We start from the raw sequence: 16,672 nt of genomic DNA on the forward strand, positions 1-16,672 counted from the left end.
CTTGTTCTGTTTACAAGTGATCTTGCTTTTTAAGCGGCCTTGGCTTAAGCACAGGGCAGGCTGCAAGTAGGTCACGTTGAAACCATGCAATTATTTTAAAATGTATTATTTTTGCTGCAGACGCCATCATCTGCACTTCAAGGCTCTATCCAGCTTGGGATAGGGTATGCAGTCGGACACCTCACGTCGAAACCAGGCAGGGATGTGCTCATGCAAGATTTCTACGTCGTGGAAAGTGTTTTTCTACCAAGGTTGGGTTTTATGTTCTTGAAAACCTTTTTTTAATCTCGAGACATTGCCACCTTTAACTCCAGTTGCTAACAGGCTGCATTGAAGGTGTCTAAAATATTTTGTGGCTGTACTTCTGAGGAAACCCGGTGACGATTAATCACGAATCTGTTTAGTTTGGCTCTGCGAGTGCATTTGCCTATTTGCTGATGTAGAAAGGGTATCCTGCTGATTTTGTATATTTGGAAAATATCATCCACAAATTATTGCATTAATTGTGCTGCTTAATAGTAAACACGAGAGGCAGTTTTCCAAACTTGGTAAGCTCAATTGGTTTATATTGTGTCGTGTAGAAATGAGATTTGGAAGGAGGCCAATTGGGTCCAATCAGTCCATGTTGGCGTGCAACTTCCACGTGAACAGATGTCCCAATCCCCAGTGCCCTTGCCTCCAGTGAACATGACAATGACGGTATTTTGATTACACACAACGCACACCCACGTGTGAAGGGTTTTACAGGTAACTGCCTCCAACAGCAGTGACCCCTCCTTCACTGCAGCAAAACTGGAACCTTTACACGAAGCAGAAATTATTGGCACCTACCACTCGACTGGGAACCCACGCTGATTCCAAATCTGTTGCCGTCACAAGTGTAAGTGATGCTCCTCTTCGACAGGGAGCAACAGCAGCCCTCGCAAGAATAGACTTGGAGCGTACCAAGTTGCACATCCCAATTCCCTGCATGTGTTTAGTGTGTGCAGGGAGCCTTGTACACATGAAGGGAAGGTGTTAATCTTGCAACGGTCAGATGAGGCCATCCCGTGTATACTTTTGTGTATTGATAGCAGCTTTATCAATTTGTCCTTCCACTATTCTAGGCACATGTTCACTTCATCCCATAATAAGATTTCTAAAGGCAAAATATCCAATGTAATTTATCTGATTCTTTGCTTAAAAGAGAGACACGTTGCTAAAGTTTTCATCTTACACTCAGCAGGACAAAAAGAAGAATACCAAATTTCAAACAATCACAACAATTTATACTTCAAATGAAGAGGATTCTGATTGGTAGACAATTTGACTATCATTGGCTGAGGAGTTGCTATGGGGAACTATAGGCTCTCCAAGCTCCCAGTAATTCAAAAAGGCACAAGGCTTGAACATATTCCTTTTGTTTGCAGAGAACATGTTCCTGTGTATTAATGGATGTCGCTGCTAGTGAACATAAATGAGTCACCTTGAAAGCTGGACTGATTATCTTAAATTAGTTATTGTAGCTAATAGCGCACACAGGATTGCTCAGCAAGTGCTGCCCGATCTTGGAATCACATCTAGCAGTTGACTTTTTGTTTTGGGTTTTCCAAGCGCGGGCTGGTTGAGTACAATCTGAACCCTGTTTATTACAAACAACCAAAGGAACACGCTGTTCAACGCGGTCAGTCGGTCACTAGGTTGAAGAGCCTACACACCTGCCATTCCACAGGCACCTAGTTTATTCTTTTCACCCCTTTTGAACGAGCAACCCTCCAGTCCTCTCGCACAGCTTACAGCGAAGGGGCTTGTACTCATTGATTCCCAACTTGCTTCAATGGCACAGTGGTTAGCACTCTTGGCCACAGAGACATGGGTTCAATTCCTGCCTTGGGTGACTGTGTGAAGCTTGCATATACTCCCGGTGTCTGTATGGGTTTCCTCCGAGTGCTCCAGTTTCCTTCCGCAAACCAAAGATGTGCAGGTTAGGTGCGGTTACAAGATAGGGTGGGGGAGTGGGCCTAAGTAGGGTGCTCGTTCAGAGGCTCAGTGCAGACTGGATGGGCTGAATGGCCTATTCTCCACTGTCGGGATTTTGTCTGTGTCATCAGAACCCCATCACAACCCTTTTCTACTTTCATTTTCTTCATGTTTTTGGCATGGTTTTTCCGTCTGTGGTTACCCTTTCTGATTGCTATATATTTTCCTCCAGTATTGTCCGGTCAAGTGCTTTAATCTTTAATTGTTCCCCTTTTCCATTTTCTTCTTGAACCAAGCAAGTTGAGGTCTTTGAGTTTGCGTTGAATTTAGATAGGAAGACCGTTCATTTAAACAGACCAGAACAGCAGAGAATGTGCGGATAACAGTTCCATATTTGCCCATCTCTCTAACCAAGCTTCCTGATTTTTGCCCTTGTGAATTTGTTTCGGTGTTTAAGGTGTAATATAAACGGTGCTATATAAATGCAAGTTGTTGCTTTTAGAGGCACAGTTTAACATTTCAGATTTGCCAGATTTTTTTCTCTTCACCTTTTAGGGAGACAATAGTTTGAAAAAAATCAATGTTCATATTTATATATGTCGGGCAGCACGGTGGCACAGTGGTTAGCATTGCTGCCTACGGCGCTGAGGGCCTGGGTTCGAATCCCGGCTCTGGGTCACTGTCCGTGTGTAGTTTGCACATTCTCCCTGTGTCTGCGTGGGTTTCACCCCCACAACCCAAAGATGTGCAGGGTAGGCGGATTGGCCTCGCTAAATTGCCCCTTAATTGGAAAAAATGAATTAGGCACTCTAAATTTTAAAAAAAATAAAAAAATATTTATATTTGTCATATTCACACAATCATTCTTTGTTTTATTTTAAATTTAGGGTGTCCAATTAATTTTATTTTCCAAATAAGCATTTTTAGCATGTCCAATCCACCTACCCTGCACATCTTTGGGATGTGGGGGTGAAACCCACGCAGACACGGGGAGAATGTGCAAACCCCACACAGACAGTGACCCGGGGCCGGGATCGAACCTGGGACCTCGGCGCTGTGAGGCAACAGTGCTAACCACTGCGCCACCGTGCTGCCCCATTTTTGGTGACGCTGATTGTGGGATGAATATTGACCTGGACACTGGCAAGAACCACCTGCTCTTCTTTGAAATAGTGGCCACAGGATCTTTTACATCCCCTCTGATGAGCAGATTGAACGTCCCACCCAAACGATGGCACCTTTGACAGTGCAGCACTCCCTCAGTACTGCACTGGATTGTCAACATTCATGTTGTGAACTATGGTTTAAATATCTGCAATGAGTAAAAGTCACCGTCTCCTTCAGAGAATACTTAATATTGATGTTAAAGAGGCAATGCCCTTGGGATTGATGGTCGTGTTCTTGTCTGTCTAATGGTATCTTCCACAGACATTGCACAGCCGGTATCGGAAGATGTCTCATAGTGCTTCATATGAAAATGCCCGAACAATTGATGCCATGGGGAGGGGTACAGGGGAAAGGGGTAGGCTGCCAGGGAACAAAAAGCAGTGGGAAAAGGAAGGGCATTTGTGGCTGTTTTCAAAAGTGGAAAGGGAAATGATAGGATAGAGAGACAGGTCGATAGGACCATGAAGTTCATCTGTGCCTCTCTCGCTCTCTCGCTCTCTCCTGGAATTACTAGTATTACAAAACCTCCAAATGAACACCCCACCTCCTCCTCCTTCTTGGGCAGTCCCTCAGAGTGGAGGATGACTTGCTTCCACTCCGGGGAGATGGGGTCTGCGGAGGCTGAATAGTCCAACCCTGGATCCGCAGACTCTGCCACAGATTTGGCAGGTGGTGTTTGGTGAGGTGGGTGGGTGGTACTCTCTGGATTTTGCACGCTCCTTCCGCTCGTTACACCTGGCCTCCACGTGCTCCACCCTGTGGCGCTCGAGGTGATTGGCGTCCTCGTGGATGCTTCTTCAGCTTGTGTGTTCTAAGGCCAGCGATTCCAACCTGAGAATGGAGATGTTACGTATATTTAAGGGAGATTTCAGAGCGCCCTCGTAGCGTTTCCTCTGCCCTCCTCGCTTGTCATCGCGGAGCTCGGGGTAGAGCACTTGTTTCGGGAGTCTTGTGCCGGGCATGCGGGCAATGTGGCCAGACCATTGCAGCTGGTCAAGTGTGACCAGTGCCTCGATATTGGCCTGGGAGAGGACGCTCACGTTGTTACGCCTACGGTGAAGGTTGGTTCAACCTCAGCCTCCAGGCCAGGACCAAGACCCAGCCCAACCCCATCGGGCTGCATCCCATCCACCACCTTAAACATTCACTCACTTGCCCCACTGGTGGACCATGGCTTTATCGTGTGACCAAAATTCACTGCAGCGACTTGCCAAGGCTCCTTCAATAGTTCCTTACAAACAGCTGACTACCACACTGGAACTCCCTCCCTAACAGCACTGTGGGTGTACCTACACCACATGGACTGTAGTGGTTCAAGAAAGCAACTCGTCACCACGTTCTTGAGGGCAATTGGGGATGGCCACTCGAGTAAGTTTTTTAAAAAATGTTAAATTCTCAGTTGATGTGAATCCTTCTTTAATTGCCATTAATGCTCTTATCTCGTCACAATGATTTTCAGTGAAGGAAGCAATCTTACACCAGCACATCGCTATCCAGACTTCAGGTTTAAGACATATGCTCCACTAGCATTCCGCTATTTCCGAGAACTCTTCCATATAAAGCCAGATGATTATTTGGTGAGTTTCTTTCTTATGTTGCTTTTGCAGTGCAGTCGTATTACCTTTTTAATAGGTCACAGGGAAGAGTGGTATTAAATTGGTCACTTGCCAAACAAGGCATTGTTTAGAGCTCATCAGGAGTTGCTGTGTACTGGGTTACTGTAATTCTGGCCAATTAATCATTGGAGCTGAGTAATAATGTCAAATGCAACTTGGATTGGTATAGCAACTATAACACAAAGTTTGAAGATGCCTCAAGGAGCATTTACCAAACAGAATTTGGCACAGAACCACATTTTAAAATTCAATCATCTTTATTGTCACAAGTAGGCTTACATTAACACTGCAATGAAGTTATTGTGAGAAGCCCCTAGTCGCCACACTCCGGCGCCTGTTCGGGTACACGGAGGGAGAATTCAGAACTCTCAGCTGGTACGGGAATTGAACCCACGCTGCTGGCCTTGCTCTGCATCACAAACCAATGAGGTATTGGAACAGGTGACCAAAAGCTTGGTCAACGAGAGAGGTTTAAGTAGCGTCTTATAGAAGGTCGACAGTTGAGCGAATACCACCACTAATCAAGGCTGAAGGCAGAAATGCAAAATCATCTTGAGGCTAGAATCACAGAATAATAGTGCAGAACAGGCCCTTCAGCCCATCGGGTCTGCACCAGCACATGAAAAACATCTGACCTGCCTACCTAATCCCGTTTGCCAGCAATTGGCCCATAACCTTGACTGTTCTGACGTGGCAAGTGCTCATCCAGGTACTATTTAAAGGATGCGAGACTACCCCCCTCCCAGGTGGTGCATTCCAGACCGTCCCCACCCTCTGGGTAAAAAAGCTTTTCCTCAAATCCCCTGACCTTAGAACTTGTGTCCCCTCGTGACCGACTCTTATGCTAAGGGGAACAGCTGCTCCCTTTCCTCTCTGTCCATGCCCCTCATAATCTTGTTCACCTCGATCGGGTTGCTCTTCCACCTTCTCTGCTCCAACAAAAACAACCCACGTCTACTCAACCTGTCTTCATAATTTACCCCCCACGTAGTCGTCTATGTCACTTATATAAATGACACACAATAGGGGGCCCAGCACAGATGGTACGTCACTGGACAATGGCTTCCAGTCACTAAAGCAGCCGTCTGTCGTCACCCTCTTGTCTCCTACAGCTAAGCCAATTTTGAATCCAACTTATCACATTCCCCTGTATCCCATCTGCATTTGCCTCCTTTAAATTTCTCCCATGTGGGACTTTGTCAAAGGCTTTGCTGAAATCCATGTAAACTACGTCAACTGCATTACCCCATCTACACACTTAGTCACATGCTCAAAAAATTCAATCAGATTTGTTCGGCATGACCTCCCTCTGGCAAAGCCATGCTGACTATTCCTGATCAAACCTTGCCTCTCCAAGTGGGGATAGATTCTCTCCTTCAGAATTTTCTCCAATAGTTTCCCCACCACTGGTGTGAGAGTCACTGGGCTGTAGTTCCCTGGCTCATCTCTACAACCTTTCTTAAATAGTGGGACAACATTTGCTCCTCTTCAGTCCTCTGGAACCTCTCCCGAGGCCAGAAAGGAATTGAAATTTTGGGTGAGAGCCCCTGCAATCTCCTTCCTTGCTCACCACAGCATCCTGCGACACAATTCATCTGGACCTGGAGATTTGTCTACTTTTAAGCCTGCGAATACCTCCAATACTTTGTCACTCCCTATGACAATTTGTTCAAGAACCTCACCGTCTCTCTCCCCGACTTCGGTATCTATTCCTCATTCTCTTCGGTGAAGATGAATGTGAAGTATTCATTCAACACCCTACCAATGTCCTCTGGCTCCACACCGATTTCCCTGTTGGTCCCCAATGGGACCTACTCTTTCCCTGGTTATAAATCATAGAATCCCTACAGTGCAGAAGGAGGCTATATGGCCCATCGAATCTGCACCGACGCTTCGAGAGAACACCCTACCCAGCACAAACCCCCACCCTATTCCTGTGCTTGCATCTTGGGATTTTCCCTAGTTTTACCAGCCAGAGCTTTCTCGTAGCCCCTCTTTGCTTTCTTAAACTCCATCCTGCACTTTCTGTACTCACTAATGACTCCATTGATTTGCTTCTCATATACTTGCTAAAATCTTCTCTTTTCCTTCTCAGCCTATCCTGAAAGTCTCTAGTCATCCATGGTTCTTTGGGCTTGTTACTCCTTCCTAGGTTACCCTAGAGGGGACCTGTTGGGCCTGTATCCTCCCCATTTCCTTTCTGAATGCACCCCACTGCTCTTCTGTAGATTTCCCCACAAGTAACTCTTTCCCATCTCTCTTGGCCAGATCCTACGTTTACTAAAATCCATTCCCAATCCACAACTTTTTTTTTTTTTTTTTTGCAACTTGTCCATTTCTTTCTCCATAACAAACTTTAAATTGTGCTATGTTGTTATCGCTATCACCAAAATGCTCCCCCAACAGCAATTCAACCTGTCCGGCTTTGTTCCCCAGAATTAGATCCAGCACTGCACCATCCCTTGTTGGATCCTCTACATATTGAGCTAAAACATTCTCCTGTATACATTTTAAGAACTCCACTCCATCTAAGCCACTTCATGCATCCAGGCCCAGACTTTTCCGACAAAATAACAACATTTTGTGCACAAATTGCTGAGTAGATGACTGCACAGGAGAGATATCTGGCGAATTGTGAACCACTGTAAGTTCTGTATAATTCATACCCCTCCATTATTAACCACTTGACAATGACGCCTCTTCCCTACACCTCTGTTGCTTTTAAGGGCTCACTAGATTGGCGCATGAATTTTTAATTCTCTTTGCAGGAAGTTGGGGCTGGCACTTAACAGCGTAAGGATCCCTTTTACAAAATTATTAATGCAATGTCTACCATCCTCCCCTCCTGGAAAGGAAACAATTTACTACTAAACTATTCAATCTTGTTACAGGTAGTAAATTATTTCCTTTTTGTATCTGATTTGACTCTATTTCACCCAATCTCTTTCTCGGTTGTTCCTCTCTTTCTTTCTCGATCCTCAAGTCTTATTGGTTAAGGAGACAGACTGTGGGTTCTCTCGTTAACTTGAGGTCCCAGATGTCCCATTGCCCCTCACTACACCGTTATCAGTCCACGCACCCAGCAAGTAAAAGTGCAAAATATGTTCCAGATGATGGTTGAGGGAAAAGACCTGATTAACAAGAGACAACATGAAATATCCACTCCAGCAAAATCCAGGCTGTGATGAATACCTGATAATGGCTAGGACAGGTGCGAATATTCTGTTTATGCCTGGTTGCACTGCCCTCCTATTGCACCAAGTTGAGTGGGTGCCTTTCAAAATGTGAAGGCAAGGAAATTGAAACATTAATCAGCATTAGTTCAGCTATCTTTTTAAAAACTCTTTTCCAAAGACTTGAATGATTAATTGTCGGTCAACTCTCATTTGTTTTTGTATGTGCGCCCCAGGCTAGTACCAGTCCTAAAACAAATTAGGACCATATATGGTTTGAACACAGCCTGTCTATTTTTTCTTAAGTTTTAATTTGCACCGCAAATATCTATGTAAACAGAACTTTCACTTATTTGACGTATGTTGGGTTATGAAAGTTGCACTTATCCCTTTACTGTGTGGTAAATGTTCTTAGCGACCTTTGAAATGTTGCCTGTTATATCCTAGCTAGGTGGCCCCAGATCAGTTTGTCTTGAAAAGGATGATATTCCTTTTTAAAATTCTGTGCTTTGGTCAATTGGTGCTTGTGCTTCATTCATCGATAACCATATTGCAGAAAAGTGAAGAATATTTTAATTTCAGCAAAATTACATTGCAATTGTTTAGGCAAGTTAAGCATGTTAATTTATTTTCTTTTAAATCTCCTTTTTTTTCCCCCACCCCTTCCCCCCCCCCCCCCCCCCCCCCCCCCCCCACCCCCAGTATTCCTTGTGCAATGAACCATTGATTGAACTTTCCAACCCTGGGGCCAGTGGCTCCTTATTTTATGTCACAAGTGATGATGAATTCATCATAAAGACTGTCCAGCATAAAGAAGCAGAGTTCTTGCAGAAGTTGTTACCTGGCTATTACATGGTAAGAGATCAAATATTTAGGGATTTTTGAAACATTGTGCAATTAATGTGTTGAAATGGGCAAATTAACAGAGCACCGTGGGGCGGCACGGTAGCACAGTGGTTAGCACTGTTGCTTCAAAGCGCCTGGGACCCGGGTTCTATTCCCAGCTTGGGTCACGGGTTACTGTCAGTGCGAAGTCTGCACGTTCTCCCCGTGTCTGCGTGGGTTTCCTCCGGGTGCTCCGGTTTCCTCCCGCAGTCCAAAGATGTGCATGTTAGGCGGATTGGCCGTGCTAAATTAACCCGTAGTGTCCAAAAGTTAGGTGGGGTTGCTGGGATACGGGAATAGGGTGGAGGTGTGGGCTTGGGTAGGGTGCTCTTCCGGGGGCCGGTGTGGACGCGGTGGGCCGAATGGCCTCCTTCTGCTCTGTAAATTCTATGAAGCAATATTATTCTAAATTAGATTTAAAAATAGTGGGTATATGAACATCTAAAACTAGATATTTTATGTTGATTTTAAAAAAAATTTATAGTACCTAATTTGTATTTTGCGTGGCCAGTCCAGCTACCCTGCACATCTTTGGGTTGTGGGGGAGAGACCCACGCAGACTTGAGTAGACTGCAAACTCCACACGTACAGAGACCCGGGGCCGGGATCGAACCCGGGTTCTCTGTGCCATAGGCAGCAGTGCTAACCACTGCTCCACCATGCCACCCGATGTTTTGTGTTGATAACTAGATGTTTGTGATGTCTGAAGGTGGAAACTGATTCAATAGTGACTGTCAAAAGAGAATTGGATAAATACGTGAAGCAGAAAGATTTGCAGGGATGTGGGCGAAAGCTGAGGAGTGGATGAACTCGATTACCCTTCAAAAAGAGTTCACACCAACTCGATGGACCGAATGGGATCCCTCCACTATGTGTGGCAGCACCTTTTCAATGTCGCAAATTGACCCAGGATCCTTCACGGGAGCATTAATGGGACAAAGTTTGACACTGTGCCCATGAGGAGATATTGGGACATGGACCAATAGCTTGGTCAATGCGGCAGGTTTTAAGGAGCATCTTGATGAGGAAGAGAGAAATATAGGAGTCGGAGAGGTTGAGGGAGTGAATTCCAGATCTTGGGCAGCTGACTTTGTGTAGGTGATTTTGTACCAAAGGAGGGTGCATTTTTAAACAATAGGCTTGCAGACCACGAATGCACAAGCAAAACAAGAGCTTTATAGGAAAGGTGTTTTCTCACAGGCTGCTAGAATAGACTAACAGTTAGCCCACCCAAACTGCCGATGATGGCATCAGTACGTCACGTGATCGAACTCTCAAAGTGGCCTTGTTCCAATGAGGAACAAACATGAACACACAACATTTTCCTCCCCGTTTACCTCTTGAGGTTCCTGTAATGAAACACAATATAACATTAACAATCAATTGACAAACACAACATTCAATAAGTTCGACATTTCAGAGGGCCTTGGTTCCTGTGTGATTGTCAGCGAACCTCAAGACGCCTGATATTTGTGTTTTCACTGCAGAGGCTACGAGCTTTCATTCGCATTGCTGAGCGTAGTACGCCCAGGATAGATCTTAGCTGGAGTAAGGTGGAGTTCTCAGATTATGCTCAAGCTCCATTTTTAGCCTCTTGGGTTCTTGTCCAAGGCTGTTGATCTGTTTTTCTGCCCCTGCAGCCTGTATAGCAGGCCCTCTTGTACCTAAATCCTGGCACAGTGCCTCTCCAGATTGTGGCGGGACCTCTGTCAGACCCTACGTCTCTCCCCTCGAGGTTTCATTCCCGCCACATTCACCCTCACGTTTTACCTTGTTTCTGGAATGCAACCTCCAACCTCTCCAGTTGAATCCTGAGGATTTCCAAAAGGGTTCACGTTCTTTAAGAACATGTCAAACTTAGCCTTTAGGGTTGGTTTGTTAAGAAAGGTCAGGTTACGGTAATTGTTCTTGCTGTTGGTGTGCTCGTTGGACTTCAGAAGCTGCTGTACAGAGTGAAATAGGGGAATATTGGAGGTGCAGACGGCACTCTGAGCATCTCCAACTCTCTTCATGTGATCATCTGGAAAAACTCGCATCCAAACATCCTCCATGAGGTCCTGTGCCAGCTCCTTTTGCTTCTGATGTTGCCATTGTTTACTATCGGCAACCTTTTCATTCTTGTTGAGCATTGATGCGTGAAGGGTGTCTGCAGCTCTTATCCCAAACTGAATGTTCTTTCAAATGAAGCTAGGGAGTTCCTTACGATCAGGCGTTTTGACATTTCTTCTTCCTCTGCGGTTGGGAATTTACAAAGGGAGCTCGTAAATGCATTCTGGACATCCTCGTCAAATTTCTCAGTGTAATTTTGACCTTTGTTTTTGTCAAAGCAATCAGATGCATCTTCCGTCAACCTTTCAGCTCTTGTTTCTCGATCCTGACCGACATCTGTGACAGTCTTAGTCCCACCACTGCCAGCCTGAGCCTCGGCCAAAGCTGCTTTTAGAGCTTTTTCAGCAGCTACTACCTTCTGATCCTTTAGGCTTTTCCTCCATTGCCAGTGTTGGTGTAGCAAAGTTTTTAGCTTCTTCATCCTTTTCGAATGCCTGCGCATGGATCAACGATCTTTTGTATATGTTTTTTTTAAATTCCTCGGGGTTTCTACCAGTGTGGTTCCAGCCTTGTTGCCAGTTTTCTTTGTGGTGTTTTTTTAAAAAATATTTTTATTCTCCTTTTTCACATTTTCTCCCGAATTTACACCCACCAACAATAAACAATAATCAGCAACAGATATGTCAATCCCCATAACAATAATAATGATCCCATCCTCCCACCAAACTCCAAACATCAGCCCGCATGTTTACATAAACAAATGACAAAAAGGAATCGGGGATTACCCATAGTCACCCTTAATACACACAGCCCCCCTCCCCCCAACTCACCCACCCCAACTAATGTTCGATGTTATCCAGTTCTTGCAAGTGCATAATAAATGATGCCCATGACTTGTAGAACCCCTCTGTCCTTCCCCTCAGTCCAAACTTAACCTTCTCAAGGGTCAAGTATTCCAACAGGTCCCCCCGCCACGCCAGGGCACAGGGTGGAGAGGCTGCTCTCCATTCCAACAGGATCCACCTTTGGGTGATCAACGAGGCGAAGGCTACAACATCTGGCTCCGCACCCGTTTCCAACCCTGGCTGATCCGACACCCCGAATATGGCCTCCCGGGGACCCAGGTCCAGTTTCACGTGCACCACCTTCTTGGAAAGTACCCTTAAAAACCTCCTTCCAGTATTCCTCTAGCTTTGGACAGGACCAAAACATATGAACGTGATCTCCCCCCACACACACACACACAACGCTCATACACATCATTCTACTCCTTCAAAGAATCGGCTCATCCTCGCTCTCGTGTGGTGCGCTCTGTATACCACCTTGAGCTGTATCAACCCCAACCCCTGCACATGAGGTGGAGGCATTCACTCTCCGGAGCACCTCACACGAGACCCCCTCCTCTATAACCTTTCCAAACTCTTCCTCCCACTTTGCTTTGATCCCTTCCAGTGATGCCTTATCCTCTTCCAAAATAGCTCCGTACATCGCTGACACTACCCCCTTCTCCAGTCCCCTGGTCGTCCGCACCTCCTCCAGCAATGTGGAGGCCGGTTCCTCCGGGAAGCTCTGTTTCTCCTTCCTGGCAAAATATCGAACCTGCATGTATCTAAGCATTTCTCCCTGCTCCAGCCCATACTTCGCTTCCAGCTCCCTCAATCCTGCAAACCGACCCCTAAGAAACAAATCTTTTAGTGTCTTAATCCCCTTCTCTTCCCATTTCCGAAAACTCCCATCCCACTTCCCTGGCTCAAATCTGTGGTTCCCCCAAATCGGCATTTCCCTTGGCCCTGCCCCCAACTCGAAGTGTTGGCGAAACTGCCTCCAGATTTTCAATGAAGCTATTATTACCGGACTCCCTGAGTATTTCCAGGTGCCATCGGGAGCGTTGCTGTTGCTCGTGCTTTCAGTCCCGACCCTCTGCACAAACCCTCCTCCATTCTGACCCACTGGGAATCAACCCCTCTGACCCAGCTCCGCACCTTCTCCACATTTGCCGCCCAGTAGTAGTACATCAGGTTCGGGAGACCCAAACCCTTTGTGGTGTTTTTTAAGGATGGGCTTGCAGACCACAAAGATGCAAACAAACAAGAGCTTTATTGGAAAGGTGTATTCTCACAGGTTGCTCGAATAAGCTAACTGTTATCCCGTTTAAACTGCCGATGACGTTCTCAATACGTCACGTGATCGAACTCTCAAAGTGACCGTGTTCCAACTAGGAACAAACATGAACACAACAGAGAATAATTTGCAAAGTGGTTTGGGGAGACAAGCTTGTCATGGTATATTTTCAAAACACTACGAAACTTAGTGGAACGTTGCCACAGTAGCCTAGTTTGTGTGTGGTTTGAAGAGATCTATGCAAAAAGGTAAAGTTTTTGTATAAGTCATCAGATTTATTCTTTGTGATAATTTCCTCAGCCTAGTATGTTGGTTGACTGACTTTCTTTGCTATAACATTTCCACGTGAGAGCGCGATTCACACTTGGCTCTGTAGCCTTGGCAGTAAGGGCTTGCATCGCATCATAATGACTCTTGCATTTCAATTTGCCATTTGCTTTTTTTTTTCCTAAAATTTAAGAGTACTCAATTCACTTCTTCCAATTAAGGGGCAATTTAGCTTAGCCAATCCACCTACCCCGCACATCTTTGGGTTGTGGAGGCGAAAACCCACGCAAACATGGGGAGAATGTGCAAACTCCACACGGACAGTGACCCAGAGCCGGGAACAAACCTGGGATCTCGGTGACTTGAGCCGCAGTGCTAACCACTGTGCCACCGTGCTGCCCTCTACTATTTGCTTTTATATGCATTGTCATAGTGATACAGCATAGAAGGAGGCCATTCAGCCCATCGGTCCTGAGCCAGCTCATTGAAAGAACTATCCAGTTGGGGTCTCAGTCCTCCAATTTTTTTTCTGCTTCACGTATTTATACAGTTCCCTATTGACTCTGCATCTAGCAGCCTTAAGTCTTGTGCATTCTCGGTTGCCATATGCACTGGTTCTTCAATCTGTGTCCTCTGGTTAACCCATCTCCTGCCACTGGGAACAGTTTCACTTTTCTGCCTTAATCCCACACAGGTTTGAGCATCTCAATCAGACCTTCTCCTGTTCCAAGGAGAGCTGCCTGTTGCTCTGTGTAAGGGAGAATTGTCCAGCTTCGCCTGGTGTTTTGAGTGGAGCAGTCATCCCCTGTTCAAGGAAGTCAAACGTTGCTTCCCTTTTCCTTGCCTTGGGTCAAGGGGATGTGGGAAGAGTGAATGGATTTTATTTCATGGTTAGAATTTAAACTCAAATTGAAATTAATCAAACCTAAATTTTCCCCAAAAAAGACTTTTCTGCACTGTTGAGGTGACTCTAGGGTTATAGAAATAACAAAAAATACTATTTGTTTCCTCTACAATGTGCATGTTTTTGATTTGAGAAGCTCTGAGAATTAACATTTGAGGTTGGATAAGTGGAACTTGTTGATTTTGATATTATTGGTACAACATTTTTTTTTCTACCAATTGTCCAAGTGGCAGCTGTTCCTGTAAGACTATTTGATGTTCAGTCTCTACAAGCTATTCAAGAAGACATGATTCTGTCCTTGCCCAAAACCTACACCTATACTTTCAATGGGGCTGGTGAGATTACCATTGGTGCAAACTCTCGGCCAATATTCCACCCCTAATTCAATTGCCTGAGCGTCATTCCAGGCAAGAGCAACTAATTAAGAATGAAGATTGAACCTGCAATATTTAGGTATTTTGTGTTTGAGCTTGTTTCCCCAAATAAGCACAGATTTCTTCATTTCAGTTTCAATCGTAGAGATATGGAGCTGAATAAACCTGCCTGGTGGATTAGGTCATTGTTTAAATACTCAATGTATCGTTGAAGGCCAGCAGATTGTCCCCTAGAATCAGAAACTTAGCCCCAACATGCCGTCTTCTGTCAACACCACAATGCATCTAAATTTCAGCTTTTCAATCATGGCTCCTTTTTTTTTTAACTGAGATGCAGCCCCAAGCTTGTTACCTAGTGTGGTAATTGCCCCTTATCAAGGGCAACACAGCAGAGTAAGGGTCACATGGCACGTGCAACCAATCGGGACTCTTGAGTGCGGAATCACCCCATGGTGAGACAGAAATTAAATGGAAATCGCTTATTGTCACAAGTAGGCTTCAAATGAAGTTACTGTGAAAAGCCCTTAGTCGCCACATTCTGGCGCCTGTTCGGGAAGGCTGGTACGGGAGGCAAGCTCCTAGAGAAGGAGACATTTTGGGAGCTATCTACAATCATGAGGCTGTTGCACAAATGACATGTTGCAGGATCGGTTAGTCTGTGGCATGAACAATGACGCTACTCAACGCAGATTGTTTGCAGAGGCCGGCTTAAATTTTAAACAAGCAATGGAGATAGCACTGACCATGGAAAGCACTGAAAATGATGCACAAGAGCTGCAGAGCGCACAAAATAGCACCTTCCACCGGTGGCACCAAACCCTCCGAAGCAGCTGTGAAACGGGGAACTATTTCAGCCATCAACAAAATGGTACAGAATCAGTCAGTAATACATAAAGTGGAATGTTACCAATGTGGAGGTAACCACACTCCTGAATCAAGTTGGTTTAAGGAGGCCGAATGTTTTATTGCCACAAAAGAGGATATTCGATGAAGCAGTGCAAAGCTCAGTCAAGGTTGCCGAGCAATCGATCAACTAAATGTTACAAGTATACAATGTGGAAGAGCCTTGCGCCCATAATTCTGGTATTCACTCACTCTTTAATCTAAAAACAGGCAAGATCGACCCTATTACTGTAACATTCCAGTTAAATGGGAAGCCCCTTAAGATATGGAGTGGGTCCAGGACCATTAGCCACTGTGCTGGACGATCATACATTTCAGTACCTAAGAGAGGGAGTTCAAATACTGAACTTGAAGAGCACTTCTGTCAAGTTGAAGACCTATATGGGAGAAGCAATAAAAATAAAAGGCATCACACCTGTAAGGTACAGACAAGTCCACCCAACTCCCAGTGATAATAGTGACTGGTGAAATACCAACCTTTTTGGTCGCGACTGACTTCAGAAAATCAAGCTGAGTTGGGCCGAAATTTAAGTCCAGCAGGTGGACTGCCCAAACTGGTAAGAAAACACAAATTTTTAGAAAGTTTCTCACTCCTGGAGCACTTTGTAAAGTTTGAGCTTTGCACTTCCCCAAAGTTCATCTCCACTTTCAATCAATGGTGTTTTTCCTTTCCGAAGAGCCGCATATCTCTCTCCCTTATTAACCAGTCACTCACCTTGATTGCGTGTAAAATGACTGACACATTACCCCCATATAAAAGTGATAGCACTTCAACCAGACAATTGATTGAATTTGACACACTATTTGAATACATTTATAAGTCACATGTTCCCGTTGTACGTTGTAAAGTTTGAGCTTTGCACTTCCACAAAGCTTATCTCAAACTTGTATGTCACTACAAGTTTGATGTTCTGATGTTCTGACTCGGGAGAGGGAGCAGAACTCGAGCCTTGTTGCTTGATCAATAATTTACAGAAAAATAAATGATAGGTCTTTGAGTCTGGTGAGGAGCGAAGGTGCGTTCGACGGCAGTGTGGAATAGCTGAGCCAAAAGCAATTCCAGACAAAATCCGTAGAAAAACTTGGAAAGGGTTTTGCTGAAGACTGTGTGACACTAAATATCATGGTTAATGGATAATCTGTACAAGCGAGCATTGTATAATAGACCCAATCTCCGCTATTGTTCTACAGGCAGGAATCCAGTTTTAATTAGTCAACATGACAGCAGGTTCAAAGCTAATGTACCTTCCATGT

At 45.0% G+C, this 16,672-nt stretch overlaps 1 protein-coding gene across 5 annotated transcripts in view; it reads left to right on the top strand.

Annotated features, from left to right (window-relative positions):
- pip5k1ba (phosphatidylinositol-4-phosphate 5-kinase, type I, beta a) overlaps window positions 1-16,672 on the top strand; it is a 166,761-nt gene that overhangs the window by 92,527 nt on the left and 57,562 nt on the right. For all 5 annotated transcript variants that reach the window (XM_038804080.1, XM_038804079.1, XM_038804083.1 and 2 more), the window contains 3 exons: window positions 121-251; window positions 4,586-4,703; window positions 8,618-8,770. In XM_038804080.1, coding sequence (XP_038660008.1) covers window positions 121-251; window positions 4,586-4,703; window positions 8,618-8,770 — 402 coding nt within the window. The remainder of the gene's footprint in view (window positions 1-120; window positions 252-4,585; window positions 4,704-8,617; window positions 8,771-16,672) is intronic.

The sequence above is a fragment of the Scyliorhinus canicula genome, chromosome 8, assembly GCF_902713615.1.
Source record: "Scyliorhinus canicula chromosome 8, sScyCan1.1, whole genome shotgun sequence".
In the NCBI taxonomy this organism is placed as follows: Eukaryota; Metazoa; Chordata; class Chondrichthyes; order Carcharhiniformes; family Scyliorhinidae; genus Scyliorhinus; species Scyliorhinus canicula.